This window comes from Bos indicus x Bos taurus, unplaced genomic scaffold, assembly GCF_003369695.1.
Source record: "Bos indicus x Bos taurus breed Angus x Brahman F1 hybrid unplaced genomic scaffold, Bos_hybrid_MaternalHap_v2.0 tig00001786_arrow_arrow_obj, whole genome shotgun sequence".
Taxonomy (NCBI): Eukaryota; Metazoa; Chordata; class Mammalia; order Artiodactyla; family Bovidae; genus Bos; species Bos indicus x Bos taurus.
Window position 1 is genome coordinate 14,232 of NW_020867461.1, and position 12,161 is coordinate 26,392.

Consider the following 12,161-nt stretch of genomic DNA (forward strand, 5'->3'; position numbering starts at 1 on the left):
GCCAAAGATCATTTGTGCATACATGTGAGGGTTTATTTCTGCGCTCTCTATTCTGTTGCGTTGGCCCATGTTTCCTTCTTTATGCCAGTACCATGACTGCTATTTCTTGACCAGTTACAGCTTTAGCATCTCTCTAGCCTTCTTTCCCTTGGGTAAGATTTATTAACATACTGAATCATAGAATCACTCCCACTTCCTGACAGCATCCAATCCAGAGCAAAGTCCTGCTTCCACAGTCCCTTAGCCCTAACCCATTTAATATAAGCTCAGATCCTCTAATGCATGCTAAGTCACTTCAGTTGTGTCTAACTCTTTGCGACCCTATGGACTGTAGTCCACCAAGCTCCTCCGTCCATGGGATTCTCCAGGCAAGAATACTGGAGTGGGTTGCCATGCCCTCCTCCAGAGGAACTTCTGGACCCAAGAGATTGAACCCAGGTCTTTTAAGTCTCCTGCACTGGCAGGCGATTTCTTTACCACTAGCGCCCCATGGGAAGCCCAAAATCCTGTAATAGGATCTTCCTAAGACAGAAATGGTATGGACCTAACAGAAGCAGAAGATATTAAGAAGAGGTGGCAAGAATACACAGAAGAACTGTACAAAAAAGATCTTCACGACCCAGATAATCACGATGGTGTGATCACTGACCTAGAGCCAGATATCCTGGAATGTGAAGTCAAGTGGGCCTTAGAAAGCATCACTACGAACAAAGCTAGTGGAAGTGATGGAATTCCAGTTGAGGTATTCCAAATCCTGAAAGATGATGCTGTGAAAGTGCTGCACTCAATATGCCAGCAAATTTGGAAAACTCAGCAGTGGCCACAGGACTGGAAAAGGTCAGTTTTCATTCCAATCCCAAAGAAAGGCAATGCCAAAGAATGCTCAAACTACTGCACAATTGCACTCATCTCACATGCTAGTAAAGTAATGCTCAAAATTCTCCAAGCCAGGCTTCAGCAATATGTGAGATCAAATTGCCAACATCCGCTGGATCATGGAAAAAGCAAGAGAGTTCCAGAAAGTCATCTATTTCTGCTTTATTGGCTATGCCAAAGCCTTTGACTGTGTGGATCACAATAAACTGTGGAAAATTCTTCAAGAGATGGGAATACCAGACCACCCGATCTGCCTCTTGAGAAATTTGTATGTAGGTCAGGAAGCAACAGTTAGAACTGGACATGGAACAACAGACTGGTTCCAAATAGGGAAAGGAGTTCGTCAAGGCTGTATATTGTCACCCTGTTTATTTAATTTATATGCAGAGTACATCATGAGAAACGCTGGACTGGAAAAACAAGCTGGAATCAAGATTGCCGGGAGAAATATCAATAACCTCAGATATGCAGATGACACCATCCTTATGGCAGAAAGTGAAGAGGAACTCAAAAGTCTCTTGATGAAAGTGAAAGAGGAGAGTGAAAAAGTTGGCTTAAAGCTCAACATTCAGAAAACGAAGATCATGGCATCCGGTCCCATCACTTCATGGGAAATAGATGGGGAAACAGTGGAAACAGTGTCAGACTTTATTTTTTTTGGGCTCCAAAATCACTGCAGATGGTGACTGCAGCCATGAAATTAAAAGACACTTACTCCTTGCAAGGAAAGTTATGACCAATATAGATAGCATATTCAAAAGCAGAGACATTACTTTGCCAACAAAGGTTCGTCTAGTCAAGGCTATGGTTTTTCCTATGGTCGTGTATGGATGTGAGAGTTGGACTGTGAAGAAGGCTGAGCGCCAAAGAATTGATGCCTTTGAACTGTGGTGTTGGAAAAGACTCTTGAGCGTCCCTTGGACTGCAAGGAGATCCAACCAGTCCATTCTGAAGGAGATCAGCCCTGGGATTTCTTTGGAAGGAATGATGCTGAAGCTGAAACTCCAGTACTTTGGCCACCTCATGCGAAGAGTTGACTCATTGGAAAAGACTCTGATGCTGGGAGGGATTGGGGGCAGGAGGAGAAGAGGACGACAGAGGATGAGATGGCTGGATGGCATCACTGACTTGATGGACGTGAGTCTGAGTGAACTCCGGGAGTTGGTGATGGACAGGGAGGCCTGGCGTGCTGCGATTCATGGGGTCGCATAGAGTCGGACACGACTGAGCGACTGATCTGATCTGATCTGAAGGCACCCCACTTGCCTGGAGAATACCAGGGATGGGGGAGCCTGGTGGGCTGCCGACTCTGGGGTGGCACAGAGTCAGACATGACTAAAGTGACTTAGCAGCAGCAGCAGCAAGGCACCCCACTCCAGTACTCTTGCTTGGGAAATCCCATGGACCGAGGAGCCTGGTAGGCTGCAGTCCACGGGGTCGCTAAGAGTCGTACATGACTGAGCGACTTAACTTTCACTTTTCACTTTCATGCACTGGAGAAGGAAATGGCAACCCACTCCAGTGTTCTTGCCTGGAGAATCCCAGGGACGGGAGCCTGGTGGGCTGCTGTCTGTGGGGTCTCACAGAGTCGGACACGACTGACGTGACTTAGCAGCAGCAGCAACATTCTCTTAAGACCTGCATTTCCCAAAATTCTACAGTTCATGATTGAGTAATAAACTCAATTTATTTAAAACTACACGTGGATTCTTGGTGGTCTTTGGAGTGCACTGACACAAAACCATGGGATCAATATTTTCAAACATACAGAATATACACCAACAAGAAGTCACATACCAATAAAAAAAAGGAGGGGGGCAAAAAGAAAAAAAAAGTAAAAAGTTACAAGAGAAGAACTACAAACAAATGATTTCATACGTACTGGAAAAGCGTTGTATTTCAAATGCATAAGATTATGGTACTGACTCAGTTGGTGTGACCATCATTTCAACTTGAATCCATTTTCTGCTTCTGCAGAAATCTATAAAAATCTCAACCCTAAGAGCCTGAGAAACCCTGTAGGTATTTGCGTTAGGGTTCAGAAGCGGCTGCGAATGGGGTTTAGCTCCGCCCAGGCCGAAGTCACCTTCCCCAGTAAATCCACATTCCCGCGGTCGACGAAATCCTCCGAGACAGCAGCGGCGCAACTCAGCCGGCTGGGCCTAAAGTAAGGACGTTCTAGCCTATTGCCTACTCGGTGGTAGGGCCAGCCGCTGCCCGGCCCCCGGGCGCCGCCATGTTGGAGGCGCAGGAGGGGAGCCATGGCTGGGAGCACCAGATCGGCAGCCAGAGCCGGGCCAGCTCTGCCAGGCATATGCTGGAAGTGCGTCCGGGGCTGTTCTTGGGTGGAGCCGCGGCCGTCGCGGAGCCAGACCACCTGAGGGAGGCGGCCGTCACGGCAGTGCTGACGGTGGACTCGGAGGAGCCTAACTTCAAAACGGGGGCTGGGGTCGAGGGTCTACGGAGTCTCTTCGTGCCAGCGCTGGACAAACCTGAGACCGACCTGCTCAGTCATCTGGACCGCTGTGTGGCCTTCATCGTCCAGGCTCGCGCCGAGGGCCGCGCGGTGCTGGTGCACTGGTGAGTGGTCGGGTCCGTGGGGAGAGCAACCTCGCCACGCTTCTACCCTGGCCCACCTCACCCTTTCCCTCCCAGGGCCCAGAAGAGGACCAGAGGGCTGTCCCAGCTCCCTCTTGCGTAGGCTTGTGTCAGAGAGAGGAGTGGGCGGGACGCGGTCCCCTGACGAAGCGCAGGCTTTTCATTCATTTTGTTTATGTTGGGTCATTCTGCAGCCGCTGAGTTTTCCAGGGTAGGAGGAATCTTCAGATAAATGACTAAGTCTCTACACCTAAAGAGTTTAAATCTCTTCTCGAGTAGCGAGACACATACTGAGGAAATGCAGACTGGGATGCGAGGTGTGTAGTAAGAGAGATGAACAGAGGTTAAGGTTATTCAGACTTAAGAGGGAGAGCAGGCTATTTTCATTGTTCTTGTTTGGGGCAGGCGTGGCCAATGTAGGGGAGATTTGGGGAGAGAAAAATTGATTAGGACGTAGCAGTGGCAGAAGGAGTATAATAACAACAGTTTACGCTTACTGAGTCAGCAATTTTACAGCCAGCCTTTGTTATAAATATATAAAGATAAAATAGAAGTTTGGGACCAGATCTCCAGGGCCTTTAAAACCAAGAGCAAAAGAGTTTAGATTTGTTCTGAAGCCATTCAGTTCAGTTCAGTCGTTCAGTCGTGTCCGACTCTTTTCGACTCCATGAATTGCAGCAGGCCAGGCCTCCCTATCACCAACTCCCGGAGTTCACTCAGACTCAGTCCATCGAGTCAGTGATGCCATCCAGCCATCTCATCCTCTGTTGTCCCCTTCTCCTCCTGCCCCCAGTCCCTCCCAGCATCAGAGTCTTTTCCAATGAGTCAACTCTTCGCATGAGGTGGCCAAAGTACTGGAGTTTCAGCTTTAGCATCATTGCTTCCAAAGAAATCCCAGGGCTGATCTCCTTCAGAATGGACTGGTTGGATCTCCTTGCAGTCCAAGGGACGCTCAAGAGTCTTTTCCAACACCACAGTTCAAAAGCATCAATTCTTCAGTGCTCAGCTTTCTTCACAGTCCAACTCTCACATCCATACATGACCACTGGAAAAACCATAGCCTTGACTAGACGGACCTTTGTTGGCAAAGTAATGTCTCTGCTTTTCAATATGCTATCTAAGTTGGTCATAACTTTCCTTCCAAGGAGTAAGCGTCTTTTAATTCCATGGCTGCAATCACCATCTGCAGTGATTTTGGAGCCCCTAAAAACAAAGTCTGACACTGTTTCCCCATCTATTTCCCATGAAGTGATGGAACCAGATGACGTGATCTTAGTTTTCTGAATGTTGAGCTTTAAGCCAACTTTTTCACTCTCCTCTTTCACTTTCATCAAGAGGCTTTTTAGTTTCTCTTCACTTTCTGTCATAAGGGTGGTGTCATCTGCATATCTGAGGTTATTGATATTTCTCCTGGCAATCTTGATTCCAGATGTGCTTTTTCCAGCCCAGCGTTTCTCATGATGTACTCTGAGTATAAGTTAAATAAGCAGGCTGACAGTACACAGCCTTGACGTACTCCTTTTCCCATTTGGAACCAGTGTGTTGTTCCATGTCCAGTTCTAACTGTGCCTTCCTGACCTGCATATAAGTTTCTCAAGAGGCAGGTCAGGTGGTCTGATACTCCCATGTCTTTTAGAATTTTCTACAGTTTATTATGATTCACACAGTCAAAGGCTTTGGCATAGTCAATAAAGCAGAAATAGATGTTTTTCTGGAACTCTCTTGCTTTTTTCATCCAGCGGATGTTGGCAATTTGACCTGTGGTTCCTCTGCCTTTTCTAAAACCAGCTTGAACATCTGGAAGTTCACGGTTCACTTATTGCTGAAGCCTAGCTTGGAGAATTTTGAGCATTACTTTACTAGCCTGTGAGATGAGTGCAATTGTGCGGTAGTTTGAGCATTCTTTGGCATTGCCTTTCTTTGGGATTGGAATGAAAACTTACCTTTTCCAGTCCTGTGGCCACTGCTGAGTTTTCCAAATTTGCTGGCATATTGAGTGCCGCACTTTCACAGCATCATCTTTCAGGATTTGAAATAGCTCAACTGGAATTCCATCACCTCCACTAGCTTTGTTCGTAGTGATGCCTCCCAAGGCCCACTTGACTTTGCATTCCAGGATGTCTGGCTTTAGGTGAGGGATCACATCATTGTGATTATCTGGGTCGTGAAGCTTTTTTGTACAGTTCTTCTGTGTATTCTTGCCACCTCTTCTTAATATCTTCTGCTTCTGTTAGGTCCATACCATTTCTGTCCTTTATCGAGCCCATCTTTGCATGAAATGTTCCCTTGGTATCTCTAATTTTCTTGAAGAGATCTCTAGTCTTTCCCATTCTTTTGTTTTCCTCTATTTCTTTGCATTGATCGCTGAGGAAGGCTTTCTTATCTGAAGGCATTGTGAGGTGTTAAAAAATTAGTATAATTATTTTTCAGTAGGTAGTACATTCACATGGTTCAGAATTAAAAGTGAATAAGGAAATCAAGGAATACTTCTTTTGTGTAGCAGTAGTATTTCAGAGGCATAGGATTTACCTGAGTAGAAGAAGCAGACAAGAAGTGGACCCAAACTTTACCATTTATAGGGGTGGGTTTTTTTGTTTTTGTAATTGTTGCTATTTGATATTTTAAAGGTTTCTTTTTCAGTCATTCAGGGGTCAGTCGAAGTGTGACTGTAATAACTGCTTTTATGATGAAGACTGACCAGCTTACCTTTGAAGAAGCCTATGAAAACCTTAAGACTGTCAAGCCAGAGGCCAAGTGAGTTACTTGATACAGTAATAATTCTGCTTTTGTGATGCAGTTTTATTTATTTAAAGAAAATTTAACTCTGTATCTGTTTGCCCTTGCAGGATGAATGAGGGGTTTGAGTGGCAACTGAAATTATACCAGGCAATGGGCTGTGAAGTGGATACCTCCAGTGCAGTTTATAAACAATATCGTTTACAAAAGGTTACAGAGAAGTATCCAGGTAAGTAATAATTGGCAGTATGTATTCAGTCCTTTTTGGGCGTCCCTGGTGGCTCAGCCTGGGTAAAGGATCTGCCCACAATGCCGGAGACCTGGGTTCCATCCCTGGGTTGGGAAGATCCCCTGGAGGAGGTCATCACAACCTACTCCAGTATTCTTACTTTCGGAAATCCCATGGACTAAGGAGCCTGGCGGGCTATATAGTCCATGGGGTTGCTAAGAGTCAGACACAACTGAGCAACCGAAGCACAGCACATTCAGTCCTTTGTAGATGTGGTTTACTCTGACACCAGATGCTTCAGGTGCATTATTTCACTTTTGAAGCAGGTACTTTTATTTCATTTTGAAACCATGGTTTAGCAAGAAATAGCTTGTTCAGGGTCACATGGTTTGTAAATGGCTGGCTCGAACTTGAAGTCAGGCAGTCTGTGCCTGGAAGCCAAGGGCTGCATCACTGTGCTGTCCCACCTCGTCCTCGTTCCTCAACACGGGAGATTTTTTTTAATTTCTGAGATTAGCATTTTGTTGTTTAGTTGCTAAGTTGTGTCTGACTGTCTTGTGACCCCATGGACTGGCTTCTCTGTCCATGGGATTTCCCAGGCAAGAATACCAGAGTGGGTTGCCATTTCCTTCTCCCGGGGATCTTCCCAACCTACAGATTGAACCTTTGTCTTCTGTATTGGCATGTGGATTCTTTACCACTGAGCAACTTGCCTCAATTTGACACAAACTGAATTTGTCTGAAAATGTAGAGTTGATTTTGACAAGTGGATATGTTTTATGTTACGTAGAATTGCAGAACTTACCTCAAGAACTCTTTGCTGTTGACCCATCTGCCATTTCACAAGGATTGAAAGATGGGGGTCTCTACAAATGTAGAAAGTGCAGGTAAAATATTTTGTATCCTCTGGAGATTTTACTTTGTCTCAGTAGAAAAGTACTGAAAGTTTCAGTTTCTTAAAATCTTGTAGGAAGATTGTTTAATGGAAAAATATAGAAATTTCATATTCAGATCTGATTTCAAGGAGAATATGAATTCTTAAAAGTTATCTGGTTACTTGTAGAGGTTATCAAAAATTAAAATAGCATAATCTTTGTTATATTAATTTTCCCTCTAAGAAATAACTGCACTTTTAATCTATTTTTCCATTCTTTTGGAAATCATTAATGTTTTTGTTTGTTTGGGGGTTGCAGGCGATCTTTATTTAGAAGTTCTAGCGTTTTGGATCATAATGAAGGAAGTGGTCCTATAGCCTTTGCCCACAAGAGGATGACGGCATCCCCCATGCTTTCCGCAGGGAGTCAGGCTCAGTGTACATCTTACTTCATTGAACCTGTACAGTGGATGGAATCCACTTTGTTGGGAGTGATGGATGGACAGGTGAGAACACATTTTACTTTCTTTAGTTTTATTATGTCATCTGTATTTTGTTCCTTCTTTCATTTTAAACCATGCTTTAGTGTTTTACTCCATCTTAACTGCTTTCTTTCTAAAGATTATATCTCTGTAGGATAGGCAAGATTCTATCAAAGATAAATTAGTTAATTAAAAACCAGATGATCTAAAACAGTGATCCACTTTCTGGTTGAGAGCTTTTGGTCTCAGTTAATTCCTTTTAAGGCTATTGTTTATATTTTTTCAAATTAAGACAAACTAGAATATATTTAGCAGAACTTGAGCTTTGTAAGAAATAGGGCAAATCACAGATTTTAAAGTTAGATTTAAAATTTCTTCTTAATCTTCCTTTTTCTCCTTTGGCTCTATGTATCTCTGTTTTCTTGATTCTTTCAGTTTTATATATTTGTTATGAGATTCTTTATCATTTCTTACTAATTGTAAAGAATGCAGCTCATATGAGCATCATGTGACCACTACAACTCTTTTTAGGTTTACTTGATATTAATGTAAAGATATTCTTAATCTAAGAGGTAATGATGTTTAAAGATTATCTAAGTTTGTATAGTGAGTTTTTATGAAACTCTCACTGTATTTCATTTGAAGAATACAATAATTTTATAAAATAGAGCAGATATATATTCACATTTTATATATGAGGAAACTTAATTTACATTAGTTAATGTCTTGCCTAGAAGGGGGTACCCTATATTCAAACCCATGTTTTCAGATGCTGCTGCTTTATTGAGATATAATTCACTTGCAATATAATTCACCCATGGAAAGTGTACGTGGTTTTTAGTATGTTTAGTATGTTTTCAGTGGTTTTTAGTATGTTCACAGGTTTTAGAATCTGTCACCATTGTTATTGCTACCAAATAAACCTTGTACAGCAGTCACTTCTGACTCTTGATACTATTTGTTGAAGTCCACTTTATCGGTTTTTTTTTTGTGGCTTATGTTTATGCCTTGCTGCTTTTATTTATCTTGGCTGCCACTTGTGGCTTGTGGGATCCTGGTTTGCTGACCAGGAATTGAACCTTGGCCCTCAGCAGTGAAAGCATAGTCTTAACCATTGGATGCCCAGGGAATTCCCTTGCTGCTTGTATTTAATCTGGAAAGCATCCAAGATAAAGGCACTTATTTTATTTTTTTGTGACATATTCTAGGTCACATTTGTGCATACTTCTTTGTACCTTTATTATAGAATATATACCTAAAAGTGGAATTCCTGGCTTGAAGAGTGTACATTTTAAAATATTACTAATATTCTGGGCCAACCTTAACAATGCCCACACAAATTTGCCTTTCACTAACGTTGAATGCATGTACTCACTTCCCCATACCGTTGGCATATGGATATTATAAAATCAGTAAGGTTTTGTCTGTCTATGAGATGAAAAATGTTAATCCTAAGGTGTCTTAATTTGAATCTCTATGACTACTGCTGAGACCAACATCCTTATGTACTTATCAGCCATTTATACTTTGTTTCGCAGGAAATTTCCTTCATATCCTTGGTGCATTTCAATGGGTTTTGTCTTTTTCTAAGGAATTTAGGAGCTGTTTATGTCGTCTAGTGTTTCACATAATGCAGGTGTTTTATCCAGTCTGTTGCTTATCTCAGCTTTGAGATACACAGTTTTTTTTTGTTTTTTTTTTTTTCAGTTTATTGAGATATAATTGATATACAGCATTGTATAAGTTGAAGGTGTACGGCACAAATGGTCTGACATACATATATTATGAATGTGGTTTTTTTAAATTATGGTAAAATAGTCATAACATAAATTTACCATTTTAACTATTTTTAGTGTGTAATTCAGTAGTATTGAGAATGTTCGCATTGTGCAACCATCACCACCATCTTCCCCAGTTGAAATGCCATACCCATTAAACACTAATTAACTAATTACCCCTTAAACACTAATCCCCACCCCCGCCTCCCCAGTCCCTGGCAACCACTGTTCTACTCTCTGCTTTTATGAATGTGACTCCTCCAGGTGCCTCATAAATTTGTGGCTGGCTTATTGCACTTGGCATAATGTCCTCAAGGTTCATCCATGTTGCAGCGTGCGTCAGTTTCCTTCCTTTTTACTGCTGAATAGTCTTCCATTTTATGTGTATACCACATTTTTTTTGTCTACTCATCTATCCACGGATATCTGGGTTGCTTCCTCCCTTTGGGTATTGGAAATAATGCTGCTATGAACATGGATATACAAATACCTGTTTGGGTCCCTGCTTTTATTTTGAAAATATACCCAGAATTGGAATTACTGGTTCATACAGTAACTCTATGTTTAATTGTTTTGAGGAATGTGGTATATTTTGTCAAACTAAAAACTTGTAGATAGTTATGTAATCAATTTTAGTTCTGAGTTTTATGTACAAACTTTATAGTTGGTTTAAAAGTAAACACATAATATGGTGTGTGGATAATGAAAGATTTTTCTGTCTCATCTTGTTTATGATGACACTGTATTTAAAGTGTGGATCAGGTATGCTCATGTCTGTACTGTTTGCTTGAAATGCTCTAGTCTTAGTACTAGCTAATTAGAAATAAAAATTTAAGTCTTTAGGTAAAAAAAAAAGTCAACATATATGCCACAGTCATGAAGCCTTCTGTTTCATGCCTCAGTCTTCACCTTTCTCCTTTCATTCTGGAATTAATCTATTCCTTCTCTGTACTCCCAGAGTACAACATACTTAAGAATTATTGCAGTCTACTATCCCTTATAATAAATTGCCATTACGTTTCCTCTCACTGGTTAGATCATCAACTCCTTGAAACTATGAGCCATGTCTTAACTGTTTTATATCCTGTGTTACCAAAGATAATTACTTGTTTTATATAAAAGTGAGAGAAGAAGTAACACATCTGTTTTCTTTTAGCTTCTCTGCCCCAAATGCAATGCCAAGTTGGGTTCTTTCAACTGGTATGGTGAACAGTGCTCATGTGGCAGATGGATAGCACCCGCTTTTCAAATACATAAGAGCAGAGTGGACGAAACGAAAACGCTGCCAATGTGGGGATCACAAACAAGAGAAACAGGAACTCGTTACATGTGATGACTTGCTGATATGTGCTGCTCTTCCTTATTGTCATCCGTGGCAGATTGTGTAGTTTTTAGGCTGTTAACATTTCATTTGCAATGTGAGAAGATAAAATCACTTGATGTTACTTAGAAATTATACATTGTCAGCTTCTTATTACTGTCTACGTAGAATACTTTGTATAGAAATCAGAACTTTTTAATCATGTAAATTATACTTTGATATTAAAATCTTCTATAACCTGGATACTTTCTTTATTTCATATATATTAAAAGTTGTGATTTTTTCCCCATCTTTTTTAAAAATTTATTTTTTATTGGAGGAAAATTGCTTTACAATCTTGTGTTGGTTTCTGCTATAGAAAAATGCAAATCAGCCATAATTACACATACGTCACTTCCTTACAGTTGTGATTTTTGGAATGTTAGTTAAGAATTCTTCAGGTCTAGATGGACAGAATAATGTCCAAAAATTTAAAACTGTCATATTTAAGTGACATCCTTTTATTTCTAGAAATGTAAAGCAAATTTTCTTGGATGTGTTTTGAGATTTTCTTTTAAGGGACATTAGTAAAGCCACGTAAGTCTGGATTTTTCTTGGAAATGTAGAAGGAAAGGACATCAGTAAAATGCTGACTAAAATGTCTTTTTTCTACTTTTGTTCTGGAATCCCAGTTATCTGAGTTTTTAGAAAAATGTGTTTAAGATACTTTTGGAAGTAATCTGCTTAAAGAAATATATTAATGTTAGGTATGTTTCTAATGATGAATAAAATTAAATGTGGGGTAACTGCATATCAGTCACCTTTTTAGCCTGGTGTGTTAAGAGTATTGGGAAAGGTAATATGTCCAGATTAGCTTTTTAATGTGATCTCTGGAGATGAATTTATTTTACTCATTGATAATAGTTAGAATTGTACCTGATTAGATGTTTGAACATTTACATGAGATCAGAAATAGCTAATAAAGTAGTCCATGTTCTTAATACATATTACATATCTTCACATGTGAGTATATCTATATGTACATAAACACCAACATGGAAGTTACTTTAAATACAAAGAAGTGTGAATCACCATCCTCTTTAAAAGGGTGGGACTGTTACAGTTGACTCTTGAGAGTATCTCAGAATAGGACCTGGAGCCTTTGGCAACTTTCATTTAATACATTTTTTTTAGGAGAAAAAATTTCTCCGTTTCTGTCTTAGCTTTCATAATAGCTGTTTACCTCTTTACTTTGTAATGTTTTCCAGAAAGATTATTAAAAGCAATT

At 40.7% G+C, this 12,161-nt stretch overlaps 1 protein-coding gene across 1 annotated transcript; it reads left to right on the forward strand.

Annotated features, from left to right (window-relative positions):
• Nucleotides 1-3,070: 3,070 nt before the first annotated feature.
• LOC113888787 (dual specificity protein phosphatase 12-like) lies at nt 3,071-11,880 on the forward strand. The gene is made up of 6 exons (XM_027535779.1): nt 3,071-3,456; nt 6,115-6,228; nt 6,321-6,439; nt 7,230-7,326; nt 7,633-7,819; nt 10,730-11,880. Exons 1-6 carry the CDS (start codon nt 3,113-3,115, stop codon nt 10,904-10,906), a joined length of 1,038 nt encoding a protein of 345 aa, XP_027391580.1. The 5' UTR covers nt 3,071-3,112; the 3' UTR covers nt 10,907-11,880.
• The last annotated feature ends 281 nt before the right edge of the window (nt 11,881-12,161 follow it).